The sequence below is a fragment of the Protopterus annectens genome, chromosome 3.part0 (genome assembly GCF_019279795.1).
Source record: "Protopterus annectens isolate FY-2018-M chromosome 3.part0, PAN1.0, whole genome shotgun sequence".
Taxonomy (NCBI): Eukaryota; Metazoa; Chordata; order Ceratodontiformes; family Protopteridae; genus Protopterus; species Protopterus annectens.
The window spans coordinates 196,320,472-196,338,955 of record NC_056731.1 but is presented as its reverse complement, the minus strand read 5'-3'; the positions used below and the strand labels follow the sequence as shown (position 1 = coordinate 196,338,955).

Genomic DNA, 18,484 nt, shown 5'->3' with positions numbered 1-18,484 from the left:
TTATCAGCTTGTCTCCATAGAAACATGGAAACCAAACACACAGTTGCATTCGGCTACAAGCTTTTCATGTTGCACTGTGCACATTTATTTGTTACAGCAAACATTTTCATTACATTCACTGTTCTTTTATTGCTTCTCCATAAAACTTGTTATAAGATCAAGCCAACAGCCTTGATAGGAATGACTGCAATCAGGGATACAGGTAATAGTCAAGAGGGGTCTGGAATTTATTTCAGAAAACTGGCAAAGGAATAAAGGTTTTGGGAGCAGATAACTAAAGAGGAAAGGTAATAGAATGGGAAGACTCCAAGAACTTATTTGGATGGCAGGTTAGAAATTGCCTTCCCTATTGAGGATTGATATCGGAGTACAGACAAAGAGAAAGAAAGGGGGAGTCCTAAACAAAAGACTAGGAATGGTACAGTTTTTAGTAGAATTTAGAACAGATGTTGCCGTTAAGAAAAGAATAATTAGTACAACATATAAAATATTACATGATAACTATAAAAATCAATCAGAGGAGGTTAGAAAGGACTGAGAAGAGAGTTTGGAAAAGCAATTCACAAAGAAATAATGGGGGGATATATGTATGTCTCCCAAATATGCAACAAAGTCTAGACAATTTCAGCTCTTTGCTTGGAAGTGTTTACATAGGTATTTTTACACTCCAAGTAGACTCCAAAGATTTTTTCCTCAGGTAGACAGCAAATATTGGAAGTGTGATGGGGCAGAAAGATGTAACTGGGAACATATTTTCCGGGAGTGTAATGAGTTGGCAGACTTTAAAGATTCCCTGCAGACTGCTCTATCTGAGATGCTGGGTGAGCAAATTGGTGTAACTAAGGAAATGAAGTTTTTAGCTATGATACAGAATCAGAATTGCCTAGACATAGTAAGGCCTTGCTGAATCTTATTATGATGGCTGCCAAAAAAGCAATTACTAGAAAATGGAAATCAAAGTCTAAACCAACTTTACTATACATTGGCGCTTCCATCTTTACTAACCTCCAGGCTTCACAAAAATTAAAACTTGAATGATGCTATAACAAAGTTGATAAATATGCAGCAAATATCCCTTTCCGATCCCACCACTGTATAGCACTAAAAAGCTTAAATATGTTAGAACTGCCACATCAACTAACATATATACACAGCTTCCAACCACCTATAAATTATCCAGCATCCATCTGCCAGTCCAGCACTAAAACAAATATTGCACACAACTGTATTCCCAGTTGGTCACTGTGATCCAGTGACCAAAAACTCCTGTCTACAAACCCATCAAATTTGCAGGGTATTGTCTGTACTCGTACAAGGCTGCTAAGACCTGGAACTCTTACCTGTATCCATCAGGTCAATACCCTCCCTTCAATCTTTCAAAACCACTCTGAAAAACTTCCTATCTAAAAATTGTCTTTGCTCAAACCAGGATAAACTACATCTGTAAATGTGAACACGTACCTTATCTTTCTTTATACCTCCTTACTCTCCCTTCTTCACTTACTTCCTTACTGCTACCCACTTCTCTTCCCTGATTTTATTTATACATATACCACAAGCCTGTTCTTCCCTCATTTCATATTGCAATTTCTGTTTGTATTAGACTAACTTACCTTTAATTTCTCTACAAACTGTCCAAACTTTGTCTAAACATTAAATGATTGTCATACAACTTTTATGTAGCAATTCTTAACCAGTGTTTTATATTAAATCTAATTTGTTAGAACTATTTAAACTGCAGATGATTTTGTTTTATTTTTGAAAATTGTCAAATTATTGTTCTTAAAATGTTTTGTAATAATTTGGAGCTTTTCTCCCCCGGCCTATACTGAAAATGGGCTTCTACCCAGTCGGATTCTCCCGGTAATCAAATGTTAATAAAAATAAATAAATATTAAAGATAAAGTGCCAAATTACTAGGTACATAGCTTTATACTATGCTAACAACCACCTCGGTCTTTATATTCACAAAGAAACAACGTGAGGACATATGTATATCTCCAAATATGCAACAAAGTCTAAACAATTTAGGATCTTTCCTTGGAAGTGTTTACATGGGTACTTTTACACTCCAAGTAGACTCCAAAGAATATTTTCTCAGGTAAACAGAAAATGTTGGAGGTGTGATGGGGCAGAAAGAGGTAACTGGGAACATATTTTCCACGAGTGTAATGAGTTGGTAGACTTTAAAGATTCCCTGCAGGCTGCTCTGTCAGAGATGCTGTGAGAGCAAGTTGATGCAACTAAGGAAATTATGTTTTTTAACTATGATACAGAATCAGAATTGCCTACACACAGCAAGGCCTTGCTGAGTCTTATGATGATGGCTGCCAAAAAGCAACTAATAGAAAGTGGAAATCAAAGTCTAAACCAACTTTACTAGAAGTAGCAAAGATAGTAACAGAGATAAAGCAACCAGAATTTGGATCTTTAGAAAAGGGTAGGACCAAATTACATAGGAAAAAATGGGAACTGTGGAATCAATACATAGAGAGGAAGAATGAGGTTTAAAAGAAGGCAGGATTTGAATGAGTTATGTAATGGCTGACTGACAGTGACTGGATATATTATAAGTGGAGTATAATGTTTGCAGCTACAGTTGTGTTGGAATGGTTTGTAATGTATAATGTTTGCAACTGAGATTGTGTCGGTATGGTTTATTTTCATTTATACAAATGTAAGATTGCCTATGTCATACATGATAACTTAATAACGATGTTTCTTGCTTAAAAAAGCCAAGAGAAAAAGTCAACAGCCTTAATCCAGTCATTTCCCCCATGCAAAACAAAAAAAGCATATCAGTTTTACTTATATCATTGCTCTTTTGTCCAGGCTTTCGTCTCTTTTTACAATACAGTACCTACATTTCTTAAAAGTGAAGAAAGGAAAAAAGGGTACCTGTTTACTTTAGTTCTCCTATTACGCACAAAAGTAATTTAAAAAGCTTTACTTTATAACATGCAGTACATGTCATGTTTTGTAAAAATACAATTGACATGAGGTACGGTATAAGCCCTGGAGTCCCCTACTGTTTAACAAATTCAAAAAAGTCCAATAATTCAAAGTTTTCTCATTCCACCGTATTTCACAAATCTGACTGATGCTTTGTAATCCCACATTTATTCATTAATTTCCGAGTTGCAGGTTTTCTTCTTGTTGATCTCCATCTCCAAAATCCAGTCTATGGTTCACTTCTAATGTACTCCTGGTTCTTCTAGTCAACTCCTGTGCTTTTTTTCTGTCTCTCAAGCATTTTCCTTTGGAACACTGGAAAAGGTTTCAGAGGTAAAGTCTCTCTATGAGTTTTATTATCAGAAGAATAAGAAGCAGAATTCCCTTCTTTCTGAAATCTCACTTTTTGTTGGACAAACTTTTGTATTTCCTCTTTGACATGTTCTGCTTCAAAAAAATGACTTTGACCTTCCAGTAAGAAAATATTCTGATGATAGCTGGATACAAAATCTCACACCTGCTTCTCGACATTCCCTAACTGTTGTACATTTACTCTTTTTCTTCCTGGTGTACAGTGAGTAATAATTTTCCACAAATACTCTGTCTCTAGCTTTTAGTACTTTACCCTTCTGCTACAGTTTTGTCAGAGTCAACTCATTCTACTGGTAAGATTGCATCTTAACTATTAGAGGTATTGGCTGCTTTCTCATGGCCAGTTTTGGAGCATACACAGGAGGTGCCCTTTCAATTAACAACTCCTGCTGTGGAATACCAGTCCAGTTGCTTTTCTGTGCTGCCATAAAATTAATACAGTCTGTTCCTTCCAGTTTCTCTGGTACAGCAGAAAATCTCAGGTTTCCCTATGTGCTCTGTCCTCTAAATCTACATTTTTTGAAACATCTCTTCTTAAGCAGTCTCATACTCATCTAGCCTTTTCTTAATTTCAACCTCTAATTTTGGCAATTTTATCAGTTCATTTGAATATCTGTTTACAGCTTCACCCATTTTTTCCAGCCTTTTGTTATTTGAGTTGATATACTCCTCCAGTGTTTCATTTATTTTAATCAGATCTGAACACATTTAACTTTTTCCTCTAGAATACTGGAAGCCATGTCTTGCACCAAAGGTGGAGCTTAACTGCTTTTTGCTGAACAGCTGCAGGATTCTTCTCACAGTGTTTTCTCCTCATCTTATGTAATTGATTTTCTTTCAGGTTCCCTAAACTTTTTCTTTTCTGGCATCCAAGCAGTGCACTTACTATTCAGTACCTGAAATTTACCCAAAAAGACAAATTCACTGGCTCTGTTTTCTGAGTTTTTTCCCCACTGGGAGAGCTTAAATTAAGCTGTTATTCAGTGTGCAGCCATCTTGGACTTCATTGCACCTTTTGATCACCTCTGCAGCAGAGCGGCCAAAAACTAAATCTCTACCAATAGAGGATTTTACATCTTAGTTTACCATCCCCTGGTTTTGAAAAAAAAAACACCCAGGCAAAACTCCTGAAAACAGTGGCCACAGGATTGGAAGAAGTATCAACTCAGTCATGCATACAATGTAAGCAATGGATAGTGACTTGTACAATAGATTTAACTACTTTATTTAAAGCTGATGTTTCCTCACAAGACAAAACTGCAGAAAAAAACATTCCTCATACCTTCACAATTAGAATGAACTAACATACTGACAATTCAAAATTCTGAAAAATCATAGTTGCATAAGCATACGCTTTTTCCCAATAAATGTTCCAACCTTATCAGAAAGAGTAGGACTGGAATTAACTAAACAGCACCATGGTTAACAAAAGAACAAAAAAAAATTATGATAAAAAGGGATAAGGGGTGGCAAAACTGGTATAAAAACAGAACTCAAAATGCCTTCCAGCAATTTAGACATCTTAGAAACCTCACAAAACTCCATGTCAAGCAGAACAAGCAAACATACTATACCAACCTACAAGACAAACATCAAAACAACTCAAAACGCTTTCGTCATCAGTAAATAAACTACTCCACCCTGGCAAGACAACCACTCCATCTCCAAAAACAGACAATACAACAGACTCTATCCCTACATAGCTTAATTTTTACTTCATACAATCAATATTATCTCTCTTAGACACTAATACATCTGACCCTCTCTCTCTACCCCTGCCCAACCAAAACCACCCACAGCTCTTCAATTTTGGTCCAGTACCCACATCGCTCATAATGAAGTTACTCCTTAAACTAAAAATTACTTCTGTAGCTGCATGCCAACTACCATTAGACTACCTAAAAATGGCCACAGAAGTCATAGCCTTCCCTGTGTCCATACTAATTAAAAAGTCCATAGCAGAAAGATAAGTCCTATCACTGTGGAAAAAATCCTACATCATACCACTACACAAAGGCAGCACATCTACAGAGTTTAATAACTACAAACCAATAGCGAATCTCCTCCTCCTCCAAATTATTAGAGAAATACATCCATATGCAGCTGATGCAATACTTAACCTCCAATAACTTGCTCTCAGAAACACAAAATGGCAATAGGCCCAAGCACAGCACCACTACTGCTCTACTACAGTTTACCAATATAATAAACTAACACAGAAACAATGATCTACTTGTGTCCACCATGTTATTAGACTTGTTAAAGGTATTTGATACTGTCTTGCACCAGCAACTACTCATTCGGCTATCCTCAACAGGACCTTCACAATACTCCTTGTCATGGTTTCTTAGCTACCTATCTGGAAGGCAACAAATGGTTAAATAGCAACAAACCTACTTATCCTTTCAACCAGTTACTGCAGGTGTCCCTCAGGGCTCTATCCTGGGTCTTCCTCTGTTTTATATACTTATAAATAACCTTCACACCTCCACTCACCATGCTAGTTTAGTTCAGTATGCAGATGAGCCAACATTGTGTGGCCTCAACAATAAATAAGCTCCAAGACATTACCCAAAAATCTTTCTCCTTTGTAGACACCTGGCTCAAAGCATCAATCCTCCTACTCAACCTCAAGAAAACTAAGTTGCCAAAATGAAAAGTAATCTTTTACCATAAAGTCAGCAAATAAGACTGTCACTGAAACTCTAACTTACAGTAAACTTCTACGTGTTATAATAAATAATCTCAAATATGACCAGCATATACTGCACACCATTAATTCTACACACAAGAAACTAGGCTCCCTTTATAAGATCAATAGATTCCTTACAGATACTGCAAGAAAATCTCGAGCCACCACCTTCTTATTGCCAACTTTCTTATATGCCACTCCTATCCCAACAAACTTAAACAATACTCAATAAAAGAAACTTGCCTCTTGCTACAATAAAATAGCTAAATTTGCTACCAATCTCCCTCATAGGAACCACCATTGTCATAGCTTAAAGCAATTAAACTGGCTTGAACTACTACTGCTTAACATAGTCATAACTAACTACAGCACACAAACTCATTCATCATCCAGAAAAATGCCCTGCACTACAAAACTTATTACTGCCCAGCAAGGGACCTCTGTTCTAGTAACAGTCTTACTACTCCCAAATAAGTCAAACAATGTTGCAGGACACTCACTCTACTCCCAATACATTGTTAAACTCTGGAATAGTATCCCCACACAAATAAAACTCTCTGACAAACTCAAGAGTTTTAAACCACTGCTTAAACAACATCTTAACCAATCCTGTTCCTGCTCATGCTCATCACTAGGTTAAGACTTTGTGTTCACGGTATGATACTCCAAATATTCTCTTTATATAGAATACTCAACCTCTAACTGAAATGACAAAACAATTTTTATGCAATCCACTAAGCTGCATGTGGGCTTTACCTTTAGAAACTTCTACCTCTAGTAAATCTTCCAATGTATAAATTTAAGTAAACAGAAACATAACTACTCTGTTTAATTGGAACTTAGTATAATGCAAAGTAAGCAAATGGAGCTTTTCTCCCCGGTCTCTGCCCAAAATGGGTATTACCCAGTTAGACTTTCCTGATAAACAAAGACAAATAAATAAATAGATTAGCAGCAGAAGGATTAACTAAAGCTATAGCGACTGGGTTAGGTTTGGGAAGAGTGTATAAAAACTTAAAAGACTGAGGGACTTTATAATATCCTATCTGTCTTTTTAGGGGCAGCTGACTGGATAAATGGGAGAAGGTTCTGGAGCTTCCTTCTCTAACAGCTCATAGTATTTTCTGAGGGACTGAGAAACCTCAGTGTTCTCCCACTGAAAACAATGGCATATTCTGAAAGTACTTTCACAGAATGAGAAAACTCTACTGGTAGATTCAGAAACTCACCTATCTTCCGAGTCTAAATCAGAAATCTGAGAAGAAAAATATGTATCTGTCCCTTCATCCTATTGTCCAGATTCAGAACCTAGAATCTCTTCAGGAAAAGAGTTATCCCACTTTCGTTTATCAAAAACTACTTTATAGGAAGTATCAATAGCCTGAAGAGCCAGGCCCAGTATACTACTCCTGTCTAAGGACATTTTAGTAGGAATAGATACATGTTTAGTTTTCTGTTTGTTTGACAGGAAATATGGGGGAAACAGTGTTATTAATGGCAATAGCAGCTCCTCCAGGGATGGACACAGCATTCTGACAAAACATGGAAGCCTTCCCTGCTCCCTTTCTCATGCCCAAAAAGAGTGTCTCTCAGTTGCTCACTGAGGGGACCCCAACAGATGCAGAGAAGATGGTTAACCCCTGGTCCATACTGACTGTAGCTGCTACACCAGAGATATCCAGGGTAAAGGATGAGTGGTATGAGGTACAACTAGTGGCCACAGCAGAGTCACCTACCAGCAGCTGAGTCAGACTAATAGCCTTCTGTGGTGGCAAAGGCTGTTTGCTTAACATTTTCTTTTTGTGGCAGGAAGAAGGACTGACCATGGGACTGACAGAATGTTCCATAGCCAAGCCAAAACTGGTACCTCTTTCTATGGGGAAAGCAACAAAAGCCTGTAAAACTTTAAAGTTTTTTTAAAGTCACTTTTTTCACAAACTCATAGTAAAAAGTACATTAAAACACTTTGACAGCCCCCAAAAGTAAAATAAACATGATTTCTCCACAGAAAAATAGGTTTCACCTACTTCTTTAAACAACTTTTAATCTGACAAGAAAAAAGAACACTCTTGCTTTTAAAAGTATAACACAGTCTTGTGACAGTCTGTTAAAACACAAACTCTTAGCATTCCTGTTCTGAACTAAAACATTTTTTAAGGGAAGCTTTTTCCCAAAGGGAAATGATCTGCCCAGCAAAGGAACAGCACAAGTTGATCTTTGATCCTCAAAAGCCTCAGAGTATGGTTGCTACCCATCCCGTTGTCAGCGGGACACTCATGGGTTAAGCCATCTTATCCCATTGACCGCTGTATCAAGTAGTGGGACCTGAAAAGTCCTGCTTTTGAGATCGCACTGAATTGCCGTGGGAAGGTCGCAATTACTTCCAGCTTTTTCACGGCAATTCAGTTACGTCACCAACCTGGACCTGCAGCCAAAGCTGCTGCCTGTTAGGTCCGGGTGCTTTAATTCATGCAGCAATTGGCTGCAGTCCATGAAAGGGGCGGGGATTGGGACAGGAAGAGCCCTGCAGAGATCGCGGCTGTAGGAGCGCTTTGTTTTAAGCGCTTCTACAGCCGCTAAAAAACAACCACGATTTTTTTTTTTATAACAAGTGATCCATGCAGCCTGCCATCCTCCTCCATCCAGCCAGCCATCCTCCTCCATCCAGCCAGTCAGCCAACCATCCTCCTCCTCCATCCATCCATCCAGCCAGCCAGCCATCCTCCTCCAGGCAGCCAGCCATCCTCCATCCAGCCAGCTAGCCAGCCATCCTCCTCCTCCATCCATCCAGCCAGCCAGCCAGCCATCCATGCAGCCAGTCATCCATCCAGCCAGGCATCTATCCATCAAGCCATCCATCCAGCAGCTACTCCCACCAACCAGCTAGCCACTCCAGCCAGCCATCCATCCAGCCCCCAGCCATTCATGCAGCCATTCATTCATCCATTCATGCAGCCAACCATCCATCCAGCCATGCATCCATTCATTCAGCCATCCATTCAGCTGCTACTCCCACCAACCAGCTAGCCACTCCAGCAGCCATCTGTCGTACCCATAACAGCATCTCCTTCACCACTCTGGTGGTGACATCATGGTAGAGGGTGTGGCTAGTGTCATATTGGCCACACCCCCATGTCCCACATTGGCCCGCTTAAAAGGTGGCAACCCTACTCAGAGGACCATACTCTTTGGCAGCAGGAAAGCTCTGAAGGGCTTGGCCCTCAAACCCATCTTTTTAGTCAGCTCAGCAAGAACTGACTGATGGTTTGGATATGTGGAAGGTGCCTTGAAGCTTTAGTAGCTAGCTGACTGTTATATCCTATGTAGGATAAAACCCATATAGCTAAGGTTACTGCAGCAATGATCAATATGATGACCATCACATGGTATTCCTGTGGAAGTTTGAAATTTAATTAGGAATAAAATGCAAAAGATATGAAATATTTTGTTTAACAGTATTTTAAAAGAAGACGAACTATCAACAATTTGGAAAAAAGCTGTGATGACTGTATTATCCAAAGAGAGTAAAGACCTGTCAGACCCAAGTTCATATAGACTCATTTCAATTTTAAATCATAATTATAAATTGGTTATGTCTATGCTAGCTAAAAGAATGGCAAAGGCGTTGACAAAACTGACGGATATGAAGCAATCTGGTGTTGTGAAGGGGAGGCAATTATTTGACAAGATTAAAAGAACAGTGAGAATCTAGAGGAGAAAAGAATGTAAGAAAATACAACTGTTATTGTTGGGTCTTGATTCAGAGAAAGCATTTGGCACAATAAGCTTGGATTTTGAGTAGGATAATGGAAGCATTTACATCCCTGATATAATAATATGGTCAATTAGAGGGATATATGAGGGATCAGAGGCAAAAACTGAAGTGAGAGAGAATCTCTTATAAGCTGTGTTTGAACAGAGGAAACAGGCAGTGGTGTCCTCTTTCTATTTTGTCATTTGCTTTATATTTAGAGCCATTGGCAAAGAAAATAACAGACTCAGAAATTCAAGAATATAATTGGCATGGTAATCAAAAACGTTGGCAAAAAAGTTGTCTTTATTTGTAGATGACATTATGTTGTACCTGATAAATCCTGAAAATGAAATTTCAGTGTTGTGGAACATTTTGAGACAGTTTCAAGTCTTCTCAGAATATAAAATTAAGTTAAAAAAGGCTATAGTCACAAAGTATGTACTCACTCATGACTTGGTTGAACACCCCACATATTTATGGGGACATGATAAGATGTCCCCATAAATTATGGATTAAAAAGGCTCTGTTATGGCAGCTAGGGATATGTGAAAGAGATTAAACAAACCATAATATAAAAACTGAGAAACTAGAAACTCTTGTTTATGGATATGAATAGTATGATACAAGCAGTGAACATGTTGTTAGTCCCTTTAGTTGTATATACAGGCCAGGCATACTTTTTTATCAACCAGAAGAAAAGGTTGAGGACAATAATTAATAAAGAGGGAAAGAAGGCAAGAATTAAGAGAGATAAACTGATCCTCCCAATAGAACAAGTTGGTTTAGGATTACCTGATTTGAAGGGATATTTTACAGCCACACAGTTAAGGCTCATATGGATAACACAAGCAGAATGTTATAATTCAAAGGGGAAAAGGATGGTGATGAAGGTGGAGGTAGTTCAAGAAATAAGGAGACGGTGGAATTTTGGATACAGATCACTAAGTGGAATAATGACCCTGATATAGAGTATCATATTCATAAGGTTGCAGAAAGTATTCTAAGAATTAAGCCAACAAATAAATGGATAAAGGAGGTTTTGCTGACAGGGATGACTGCAAGTAGGGTACTGAGAACAGGTAAGTGGGGTTGGAATTTATTGGAGAAAACTGAAAAGGAACCAAGGTATTAGAAGCAAATAGCTTGAGATTGAAAGGTAACAGAGTGGGATGAGGCCAAGAAGAAGTTTGGACTGTAGGTTAGAGATTACCTTCCCTATTAGGGATTGATAGAATATGGGAAACGAGAAAGGGGTAGGGGAGTCCTAAGTGAAACATTTGCTCTGGTAAAGTTTTTAGTTTAATCTAGAACACAAGTTGCTGTTAAAAGGGGGATAATTAGTAGGGCATATAAAATATTGGTTGTTAACTATAAAAAACAATCAGAGGAGGTTAGAAAAGACTGGGAAGAAAAAACTGGCAAAGTAATTTACAAGGGAACTGTGGGAGGACATATGTATGGCTCCCGAGTTTGCAACCAAGTCCAAAAGGTTTAAGATTTTTGCTTGGAAGTACTTGCATAGGTATTTTTATACCCCAAGAAGACTTCAAATAATTTTTCCTCAAGTACATAGCAAATGTTGGAGCTATGATAGGGAAGAAAGAGGTAACTGGGAATGTAATGAGTCAGCAGATTTAAATAATTTGCTACAGAGTACTCTGTCAGAAGTACTAGGGAGCGAATGGCTGTTACTAAAGGCAAAACTCTTTTGAGAAGGGACACAAAATCTGAATTGCCTCGACTTAGTAAATTAGACTTTATTAAGTTTAATTCTCTTGGCTGCAAAAAATGGAAATCAAAATCTAAACCATCTGCGTTTGAAGTACTGAACACTGTAAAAGATAAAAGACATGGAAGATGGATCTTTAGAAAAGGGAAGGAGCAAATTACATAGAAATAAACAGAATTTTAGCAACAATACATTTTATTTATTTAACATTTGTTTACTGGGAACGTCCGACTGGACACAGATCCTTTTTCAGCAGAGGTCCGGGGAGAAAAGCTCAAGTTAAGCAAAATTACAAGTGTGAGTTACAGTTACAGGTAATATAAGAATTGCAGAAAAACATAAAGTTTATATACACTGCAAAAGAAAAAGGCTTGTCTGCAAGCAAGCTCAAAGTGTCAAACATAAAAGTTACTAAAAGACAAATATAAAATGTCTTAGATAAACGTGTACAATAGACATCACAGTATGAGTATGTACATATGTATACAAGTCACTTGTCATGCTTGGGAAGAAAAAGAGACTCATGCAAGAAGGAGAGGACAGATGCCTCAGTTAGGATTTATTGGGAGAGCAAAGAGATACAAAGTTAGTTAGAGAAGTAGAGTTGAGCAGTTAGAGGTTTATCCAGGGCAGTTGCAAGAACAGAGCGAGGAGTCTTTCAGGTGTAGTTTTAGGAGTTTTTTAATCTATGTTAAAGAGCAGCACATAGTGATTTGGGTGAGCAGCTTGTTCCATATGTTAGGGATGTAGTTTGAGAAGAGTGATTCTCCAGCTGTGTTATTTGCTTTGGTGGTGTCTAGTAGGAATTTATTATTACAGCAGAGGGGTCTGGAAGTGATGTATGTTTATAATAGTTTTTGGAGGGCAGGGGTTTTGCCTGGTTGATGCAATATTTTCCGGAAAAAGGTTAACTGATTAAAGTGTAGTAGCTGAGGAAGTTCTAGCCATTCTAGTTGTTTAAGAGCTGTACAGTGAAGTGTTCTGTATGGGGCATCAGTGGCAAACTTGGCAATTTTATTATAGCAAGCTGCAAGTTTGGTTAGTTCAGATTTGAGAAGGTTGGTTAGGATTAGGGAGGCATATAGGAGGGGAGATAGGAGCTACATGACAACAATAGTATCTTTTGAGTGTCTAGTTAGGAACTGTTTGTTTCTGTCAAGTAAACCTAGTTTCTTGTGGACCTTCTTAATGGTTTGTGCTATGTGTATATCGAACTTCAAGTTGTTGTCAATTTCTACACCCAGCAGTTTGGTACGAGTCGTAGGGGTGATGCTGGTTTTATTTTTGGATAGGATGGTGAAAGATTGGGAGGAAGGGGTCACTTTTGTTGGGGAGAAGAGAAGGAGCTTTGTTTTGTTGAGGTTTAGTATGAGTTGGGAGATGCTGAATCATGTTTCTATGGACAGGAAGGAGACTTGGGTTGTGATGTGGAGGTCATGAAGGGAGGAAGCTGCGCAGATTAGTGTAGAGTCATCTGCATATTGTATGACAGTGGCTTGTAGTGTGGCGGTGTGGAGCTGGTTGGTGAAGAGGGTGAAGAGCAGAGGTCCAAGGATGGAGCCTTTTGGAACCCCTAAAATAACAGGGAGAAGAGGAGAAAGTTGTTATTGACATTGGACGGCCTGCTGTTGCCCTGACAAGTAACTTCTGAACCATGTGATAGTGGAGTTACCAAGATTTAGGGTGGAGAGAATGCTGATGTGTTTGTCATAATTGACCATAACAAAGGCATTTGACAAGTCTAAAAATGTATCAGATACAAACAGTCCTCTGTTTCTACAGTGGTTCACTGCATTTGTGAAGGACATGAGGGCTGTGGTAGTGCTGTGAGAGGGGAGGAAACCGTGTTGAGTGTTTGACAATAGTTTATTTGTGTTAAGGTAAGTCACTGAGTGTGTATAGTCCTCCCTAGGAGTTTAGATAAGGGGAACATGATCGCAACTGGCCTATAATTAGTAAGTTCAGTTGAGTTACCTCCTTTATATAAGGGTATTATGCGTGAGATTTTCTAAATATCTGGGACCATGTTTACTTATAATGACTTGTTTATGAGTATGGCTACTGGGTATGCTAAGGGATCTGCTGCAATTTGCAGAAATTCTGCTGGGAGGTTGTTGGCAGCTAATGTGGTAGGTTTTAGTTTTCTTAGTAATTTTCTTGTGGTATCAGCAGACACTGGGTGTAATGTAAAGATTTTGAAGCTATTTTGGGAGTTGGTGCTTTGTTCAGCTGTGGGTGGGGTTGGGGTGGTGGAGAAAGTGTGAGAATTAGCAAGGGTTTGGATAGTTTCAGTACAGTATTTATTGAACTGGGTTGCTATGCTGTCAGGATTGATGGTTGATGGGGTAGGAGTAGCTGATTTGCCTGGCAGAAATATATTATTAATTGCGGCCCAGAATTTCTGAGGGTTATGATATTTTTCCTGGATATTATGCTAGTAGTTGGTTTTGTCTGATCTTACTAATTTCTTGGCTTTATTTCACAGTTCTAGGAATCTTTGTATTGTTGATGGGGTTTTGTGCTTATGGAACTGTTCCCATGCCTTATCTCTAACCTTGAGTAAGGATCTGCATTCCTTACTAAGCCAGGATGCATAGTTAGATTTAACTCTGATTATTCGAGACGGTGCGTGGCAGTTTAGTATGTCAAGAAAGGTGGTGTTGAAGGAGTTGACTGCGCCTTCAAGCGTAGCTGTCTGAGTGATTCCCAGTTGCAGTTATTTAGTGCAGAGATGTACTTGTTTAGGTTAAAGGTTTTTTACTTCTAATTAGCCGGTAGGTTGGTTGGCTGGTGTGGAGAGTACAGGATCTTAGTAGAAAGGTTGGCAGATGGTCACTCAGACCATCAGGAAGGCAGCCTGATTGGGTTGACAGGGATGGGTTGTTCACTAAGATCCAGTCAAGGATAGAGTGTCAGTTGGAGAATTTGTCAATCCTGGTAGCAGATGTGATAAGTTGTGTGAACCCATGTAGGTTGACATGTGATGTTGGGGTTTGAGAGGAACAGTTGAGCCAGTCAGTAATGAAGTCTCCTATTAGGATAGTTTTCTGTGGGAGAGATTTACAGGCCCAGTACAGAATATTCTCCAGTGTGGGAATGTTGTTCCCAGGTGGGATATAGCAAACTATGATGTTAATTTGCTTTTTTGGGTTAAGTGTGAATTTGGTACAGATAAGTTCTGCATTGTCAAAGTTGGAGATGCTTACTGGTAAGCAGTCAACCAATAGGTGGTCTTTGAATAGGACAGGTACCCCTCCACCCCACTTGGATACCCTGTCTTTTTGTAGAACGTTGAATCTGGGAGCTACAATTTCATTGCTGTTATTGGGTTTGAGCCAAGTTTCTGTAAGTATTACTATAGCTGGGGAATGGTGGGAGAGCAGGGCATTCAGGTCATGGACATTTTGTTTCCAATACTTCTTGCATTTATGTTAAACAGGAGAAGGGAATTGTTATGTTTATGGTGTAACAGCCGTGGGTCAATGGTGGTGGAGTTGTTTACTTGATTTTGGGGGATATTGGGACCAGGATTTGGGTGTATGTCACCAGAGAGGTTTACATGATTGATAAGGTGTGAGATCAACTTTGCAACTTTGTGAAGTAGTTGAGTGTGTTTTTGATAGGTGTTTGATGATGTATATAGAGGTAGGATTTTATTAGTGTGGTAGTCTGTGTGGCTGGTATTGAAGAGGTTTGGAGATATGGGAGTGTAAGGTGGACTATTGTGATGGGCCAAAGAGGAAGTTTGGGAGGGAGGTGAATGACTGCCTAGTAATTGTGTGTAGTATGATGTGAGGGAGTAGAAAACTACTAGCAGTGATGCAGAGATGATATACATGGCTGCTTGGGTTAGGTGTTTGCTATTAAGGAGGGCCATTTTATTAGGGTATGATGTTTTAGAAAGGGAAGGGAGGTGTGTGAATGTAGATAAAGGCAGGTAGGTGTTGCCTGAGTGGGTGTGGTGAACTGGCTTAATTAGTGAAAGTGTGGGTTCAGACTGGTTATGGCAAATGTGAGCAGGCCTTGATAGGTAAAAATCTAGTGAAAGCAGGGGGGTGAGAATGGGGGTGGGGGAGCGGAGTTAGCCTGCAGGGCGAATGGAGTGGGATGAGCAGGGGCTGACTGCAAGCACAAAAACAATCAGTATAATGCAGCTCGTCCAGGTCAGAATGTTAGATACCCTGTACACTGGAGTAAGCAGACTTCCTACAGAGTCTGACAGAGTGCAGGGAAGCTGGATAATTGTTGAGTTGGATGTGAGCTGTAATGGGGGAGGGGGTCCCATAGTGTGCTAGTCTCTTGCCTTACAGTCAATACCTTTTAAAACAGTGTACAAAATATAGGAGAATAACCTACACTGCAGTTGTTCTGTAGCTAGACAGCTGATGTATTTGTCCTAGCTGGGCTAATTTAGGTTCCGGCTTCACAGGGCTGTACATTAGTGCAGGGCAAAGTAGACTTCTGGATGTCTGTGGGCTTATAGATGAAGTTCTGTGGGTTTAAAATCCTTTTGTAGTCCTTCTTTCAGGATTATTGTTTCCTTTTATTGTTTAGTGGCCAGATTCATGAAGTTGCTGGAGCAAGTAAAAACTGCCGTGGACCAGTAGAAAAGGAACGGCTGAGCAACTCATTTGCAGGGGCTGTGGAAATAATGCTTTGTAGTCCTTTTTCTTTCAGAATGATTGTTTCCTTTTGTTTAATGGCCAGGTTCATGAAGTTGTTTGAGCAGGTAAAAACTGCCGTGGACCAGTAGAAGGGGAATGGCTGAGTAACCCGTTCACAGGGGCTGTGGAAATAATGCTTTTGTAGTCCTTTTTCTATCAGGATGATTGTTTCCTTTTATTGTTTAGTGGCCAGGTTTATGAAGTTGCTAGAGCAGGTAAAAACTGCTGTGGACCAGTAGAAGGAGAACAGATGAGCAACCCGTTCGCAGGGGCTGTGGAAATAATGCTTTTGCAGTCCATTTTCTTTCTGGATGATTGTTTCCTTTTACTGTTTAGTGGTCATATTCATGAAGTTGCTAGAGCAGGTAAAAATTTCAGTGGACCAGTAGAAGGGGAATGGCTGAGCAACATATTTGCATGGGCTGTAGAAATTGCAAGGTATAGTGAAGGCCGGAGGGGTACAGACAGCAGCATGCAGAATAATGTTCAGGAAGAGAAGTGAAGTGTAAGAAAAAGCAGGAAATTAGTGATTTATGTGATGTACTGAAAGACAGTTACTATAAAGAAAGAAAACAATGTATAATTCGTGTAAATGGAAAAATGGTAACATGGTTTGCTTTGTTTTCTATTAATGTATGTGTGCCTATGTCTTGTGTGATATTTTAATAAAGGTGTTAAAAAAATTGAAGTAAAATAAAACACTGTTCATCGAAGTACAAATGCACATATGTTTGAAGGTTAAGTTATAAACAAAATTCTTTTTTTTAATTCAAAGACTGAAGTAACATTTAATAATATGTAATAATAATAATCATTAAATTACTGAAAGTGCCTCTAAGCCCTACACCGAGTCACACAGATGCTTAAACCCATCCAGCCAAAAGAGTGGCTTAACTAAAATTTCACAAACTCTGCTTGATTAATTTATGCAATTTGTACTACCTATATAATGCTTCTGATTTTGATTTATTTCTCTTTTTTGTTACTCTTTTGTCTTTGAGGTGAACTCATTCATTTGTTCTGCTGTTTGTTAAAAATTAACCAAGATGAAAAAAAAAAAAATCTAAAGCACCTGACTGGATATTTGGTCAATGAAACTGGGGTACAGCCAGTGTTCACAAGAATGCAGCACTGACCAAGTTCATTTTTCAAGATGTTTTTACACAGTCTCTGCAACTGCCCCCATTCTTCCTATTACACTGTTGCAGTTAATTATTAGTGCAAGTCAATACCCACCATACAAATGTCTGTTTATACTAAAACTCTATTTATTCAAAACATCCACTATATCAGAGTACAACTTTGTGCCTTACGGTGCCTCACATCTAGGATGTACAGTAAAGCCCCCTGGCATATCATTATATCCTGTGTGTATGTGTCAGTGATACAACAGACGTGGAGATCTTGGATATTTTAACTCATTTCATTGATGGCATCTTGAGACCCAACAACCTTGGGCATATAGTAAAATTATTAAATTCACAAACTGTTAGCTATTGATGTTTAAATCAGAAACAGCATACTCAAACTATGAGAAAAGCGAAGAATCCTACCTCCACTAGCATCTGTCAGCTCTGTTCTCCTCAGGAACCCGAGATAACCCGTTCGTGCCCAAATGGTTTGAGTATCACCAAAACTGAGCCGTGAGTTAAAGTGGTCAGACTGCAAAGATTCGTCTCCATAGATGGTGAAGTATCCACTGGCATTATGAGCACTGTGAACCCAAATCTATTGAAAAAACACAGTTGTAGTACTGATATTTCTGTAGTGCTGGTTAATATTTGCAATACAGCAAAGAGCTACAGCACACAAAAATAACTTATTATGAAACATACATGACAGCAAATGTAAAAATGTATTTTAAAAACATGTAGTATACAGACAGTTTTCAAACAACACAGATCACAATTCTTTCTTGTATGAACAATAGCCAACTTCAGACATGAATGTATTTAAACAGAGAAAACAAATAAATAAAGCTTAACGAAACTTGAGCTAACAACAAAACAACTATTTCTCCTTCTAACATTATATCATTTCTTATTCAGTGGCCTCTTGGGTTCCTGTAAAAATATTACTCAACAAACACTTGAGTGCTGTTATCTCCAAACTTTTAGTTGTTTTGGTACTTATTTGTAGAATATTATGAACATCAGGCCTTTCATATGAGTGTCTTCAGAGAATGGCTAAACTTTCCATTTATACTGTAGTGATAAGCCCATAAAATGGCAAAACATGTCATATCCACACCTAGTGGGATTTAACTTTAATGGCCTCAATGCATCAATAAAGACTAACAAAAAAAGTAAAAAGTCAGTGGG

The 18,484-nt window shown here is 38.7% G+C and overlaps 1 protein-coding gene across 10 annotated transcripts in view; it reads right to left on the bottom strand.

Annotated features, from left to right (window-relative positions):
• DIP2C (disco interacting protein 2 homolog C) overlaps positions 1 to 18,484 on the bottom strand; it is a 2,757,794-nt gene that overhangs the window by 51,833 nt on the left and 2,687,477 nt on the right. For all 10 annotated transcript variants that reach the window (XM_044064688.1, XM_044064689.1, XM_044064690.1 and 7 more), the window contains one exon: positions 17,717 to 17,891. In XM_044064688.1, the coding sequence (XP_043920623.1) occupies positions 17,717 to 17,891 (175 nt within the window). The remainder of the gene's footprint in view (positions 1 to 17,716; positions 17,892 to 18,484) is intronic.